Below are 4,234 nucleotides of genomic sequence, written 5' to 3'. Positions count from 1 at the left end.
CCCATCCCCGTCCCAGCCCCCTCCTGCCAGCCATACCTTATAGCCAGGGCAACACCCTAGAGGGAACCTGAGCTGGCTGCCAAGGCCAGGGGGAAAGGGGCTGAGGCCGGTGCGCCTAGAGAGGGCCGGGGCCACCTGAGTGGCCGGCGCACAGCTGCAGAAGCCTGGCTGGAAGGGCCTGGGGCAGGACTCTGAAGGCGGACCCGCCAGGTCCAACTCCCCGCTGCCACCGCCCCTCCGCAGCCCAGTGACTCTCCCCTCAGTCTCGGTTTCCTCCCTGAGAAACCCTCCCCAGCTCATTACCGAGGCAGTAGGGATTAAGGAAGACAGTGAATAAAAACCAGACAGCCCAAGGCGGGGCGATAAAAGGCGCTCCAGTCGTGGCGCTGAGACACACTCAGGTTCCCAGCCCACCCGGGAGCTAAGACTTCACTCAGACTCGGATGCTGTGTCATCCCACGTATCTAGCCTGTGTGACTGGACTCCAGGTGTTTGCCCTCTCCAAGCCCAAGTTTTCAGCTCTGGAGAAATGGAGCTCTGAACCTCCACCATCTAGAAGGATTCTGAGAGTGACATGATGCCAAGCATCTTCAGGTGCCTCCCGGAGCAGAGGGCACAGCCAGCGTCCAGCAGATGGGGTCCCCTTCTGCCCTGGGCATCTCAGGGAAGGGACCACATCAGGCCAAATAGCCTATGAGCAACAGGATCTGGTTTCTGGAATCCCGGACACCCCTCCTCTCCCTTTCCACTGGAAGGCACTGTCTTTCCCTTTGGCCAGTTAGTATTTACTAAGCACAGCCCAAGGAGAAGCCAGGTGGAGCTTGAATCAAATCTTCTAGCTGGGTGGCTTGAGCACACTCCTTAACTTTCCCGGGTCCCCTTTTCATCACACAGACATGGGAACAGTGCTTCTACAGAGGGCTTCAGGGAGCTACCCACAAGTTCATGTTGCGAGTACCGAGCTGAGCGTGAGCCCTGGAACCCTGTGTGTGCTTATTTTTTATTTATTTACTCAATTATGTCACATCTCAAAGCATGCAGGATCTTAGTTCCCTGGACAGGGCTCAAACCCGCACCCCCTGCAGTGGAAGTGTGGAGTCTTAACCACTAGACCACAGGGAAGTCCCTATGCACGCCTAATACATTAGCTGTTAACTACTCCTGGGCCAATGTCTTTTCTTGTCCAAGCCATGGGCAAAGGAGGTGATAACCCCTACCTCACAGCCTTATGTGGTGAGGGGGTCAACAAGATCATACTGAAATGAAGTTTAGAATAGCACCTCACGGAGAAAGCAGGCACTCCCTGAGTACTAATGATTATTGTTAAGGCCGAATTTCCTTCCTGTCTGGGCTTCCGGAAACTTCCATCTCACTTTCATTTGTCAGGTCCCAATTCTGACTCTCAGACCACACACAGCCTTCACTCAGGCCTCACCATTTTCCCCCCTGAACTTTCCCAACAATCTTCCCACTGCTGTGGATAGAATGGGGGGTCTAGAGTCAGAAGGCCTAGGTTCAAATACTGGTTAAGCTGGTTGGTAGCTGGTGGGGCGTGGCCTAAGTCTTGGCCCCTCTCTGAGGCTAAGTGTCCCCACCGACAGAATGGGGATGATAGGAGATACCCTACAACATTGCTGTGAGGGTTCAGAGTGTTTACTAACAGGAAAGGGGTGGCTCAGGGTTTTGGGTGCCTCTCTGATCCCTTGACTTTGATGAGGTCCAGGGCAGTGGCCTGGACAGAGGCTCACAGAGCTCCCATGGCTCACAAAGGCAAGTGAGGAATCCTAAGGGCCCAACATAGGCTGCAGAAGGTGTCACCTCAATCCAGGGTCAGATAATCCTGAGGTCAAATCCCACCTCTGCCACCAAAAGCTGAGGGGCCCTGAGCAAGCCACTGGCCCCTCTCACGGCCTCAGTCTCTCCCCCAAACAGGAGTCAGAATTCATAAAAATACCCTTATCTTGTGCTTATGACCCTTAACGGGGTGGACATTGAGGCCAGGTTATTTATTTTTATTTTTATTTTTTTGATACATCTCATCATTTAGTGACGTATTCTTTTATTACTTTCATGAAAGTTTTGCAGTTTTTATAACACATAAAACCAGCACTTTTCCTTTTAGGGTCTTAGGGAGATATTTTGCATCTATTCTTGACGGGCCAGTTTCAATGAGCAAGGCAGTGAGACTCCAGCCCTCTAAGCTGGTATTCAGAACGTGACTCTGCAGCCAGCTGCCTGGGTTCAAATCCTTCACGTCCATGTGACCTGGGACCCAAGTCACTTAACATTCCTGAAACATCAGGCGATAAGGACAAGTCCCCAGGCCAGAAGTGAGCTGATAACCCACACGCAGCACTTAGAACAGTACTTGGCACATCATTAAGTGCTCGATAAATATTTGCTAGCCACCCATGATCATTATTTCTCATTATTATTGTCGACATTCCTTGTCAACATCTCTAATCCTGTTTGCTCTGAACGACACTCTGGCTGCCCATTAGAACCACCCTGGAAGCTTATTAAAAATGCCAGTGTCCATGTCACACCCCCCAGAGAGTCTGATTCAAATGGGGTGGGGCAGGGCTCCAGTGCTGGCATTTTGTAAAATTCCCCAGCTGACTATAATGAGAAGGCAGAGCTAAGAACCACTGCCCTACTCCACCTGCTTGCTGTTAAGATTAAACAACGTGAGACATTGAAAGGTTAACAGTGACTAGGGCACAGTCAATCTCACTGTGACCTGCTGCTGCTGCTAAGTCGCTTCAGTCGTGTCCGACCCTGTGCGACCCCATGGACGGCAGCCCACCAGGCTCCTCCGTCCATGGGATTTTCCAGGCAAGAGTACTGGAGTGGGTTGCCATTGCCTTCTCCACTATGACCGGTCCTGTCTTAATCCTGCTGCTGCTGCTGCTCAGTCGATTCAGTTGTGTCCGACTCTGTGTGACCCCATAGACGGCAGCCCACCAGGCTCCCCCGCCCCTGGGATTCTCCAGGCAAAAACACTGGAGTGGGTTGTCATTTCCTTCTCCAGGGAGACTTCCCTACCCAGGGATCGAACCCGCTTCTTCTGGGGCTCCTGCATTGCAGGTGGATTCTTTACCGCTGAGCCACAGGGGAAGCCCAATAAAGGAGCATCCACCCTACTCCAGTACTTTTGCCTAGAAAATCCCATGGACAGAGGAGCCTGGTAGGCTGCAGTCCATGGGGTCCCGAAGAGTTGGACACGACTGAGCGACTTCCTTTTCACTTTTCACTTTCATGCATTGGAGAAGGAAAGGGCAACCCACTCCAGTGTTCTTGCCTGGAGAATCTCAGGGACGGGGGAGCCTGGTGGGCTGCGGTCATGGGGTCGCACAGAGTCAGACACGACTGAAGCGACTTAGCCTCAGCAGCACTGTATAATATGAGACGCCTGCAATGGGGTCTGAGGCAGTCCTGGTAATCCAATAATTTATCACTTGGCAACTAAGGGTGGGCACTGTTATCCGACCTGAGGGGAGAATTAGAAACAGCCTCACGTCGGTTCCAGCTGGGGTGCTGACACCCAGCCGCCCCACCCCCCAGGCAAGGCCCTCCCGGGGAAGGAGGCCACTCACGTAGATGAGGCCGGAGTAGTAGCGCTCGCGGAGGTTGTGCAGCACGGAGGCCTCGTTGAGGCAGGTCAGCTCGGCCATGTCCTCGGCCTTGCTGAACTTGGGCGGGTTCATGCGCTGGATCTGGTCGCGCGGCAGCCGCAGCCGGCGGCCGCTCTCCGCCAGCTCCACCTCGGCCTCCTCGTCGCCCTCGTGCCGCAGTGCCGCCGCCTCGAAGCCGTGTAGCTCCGACGGCACCCACACCAGGCGCCGTGCCGTCCACTCCACCTGCGGGGACGTGCCCGAGCCCCCGGGCCCGCTGCCCACGCCCGGCCCGCGAGGTGCGAACAGGAACGGCTGGGCGGCCTCGGGCACCGGGCCCGGCCTGGGGGGCGCCTTCCGCCCGGGCACCGACACGGTCACTGCTGCCATGGTCTGCAGGGAGAGAGCAGAGGACCGGGGTCAAGGAGGGGTTCCATCCCCACCCCAGATTCCCCTGACAGTCGCCACTGCCTTCCCCACCAAACCTCAATTTACACTTCTGCAAAACGGGTTCACAGACCTCTTTTTACCCATTCTACCATCCACCTCTCTATCCACTCATTCAATAATTCGTGTGTGTGTGTGTGTGTGTGTGTGTGTGTGTGTGTGTGTGGCGGGGC

The 4,234-nt window shown here is 55.0% G+C and overlaps 1 protein-coding gene across 1 annotated transcript in view; it reads right to left on the bottom strand.

Annotated features, from left to right (window-relative positions):
• MYH14 (myosin, heavy chain 14, non-muscle) overlaps nt 1–4,234 on the bottom strand; it is a 77,206-nt gene that overhangs the window by 70,458 nt on the left and 2,514 nt on the right. The window contains 1 exon segment of the mRNA XM_010849644.1: nt 3,597–4,007. Coding sequence (XP_010847946.1) covers nt 3,597–4,007 — 411 coding nt within the window.

Source organism: Bison bison, unplaced genomic scaffold (genome assembly GCF_000754665.1).
Source record: "Bison bison bison isolate TAMUID 2011002044 unplaced genomic scaffold, Bison_UMD1.0 scf7180017864285, whole genome shotgun sequence".
Taxonomy (NCBI): domain Eukaryota; kingdom Metazoa; phylum Chordata; class Mammalia; order Artiodactyla; family Bovidae; genus Bison; species Bison bison.
Note: the sequence above shows the minus strand (reverse complement) of the source record. Positions and strands in the feature narration are given on the sequence as shown.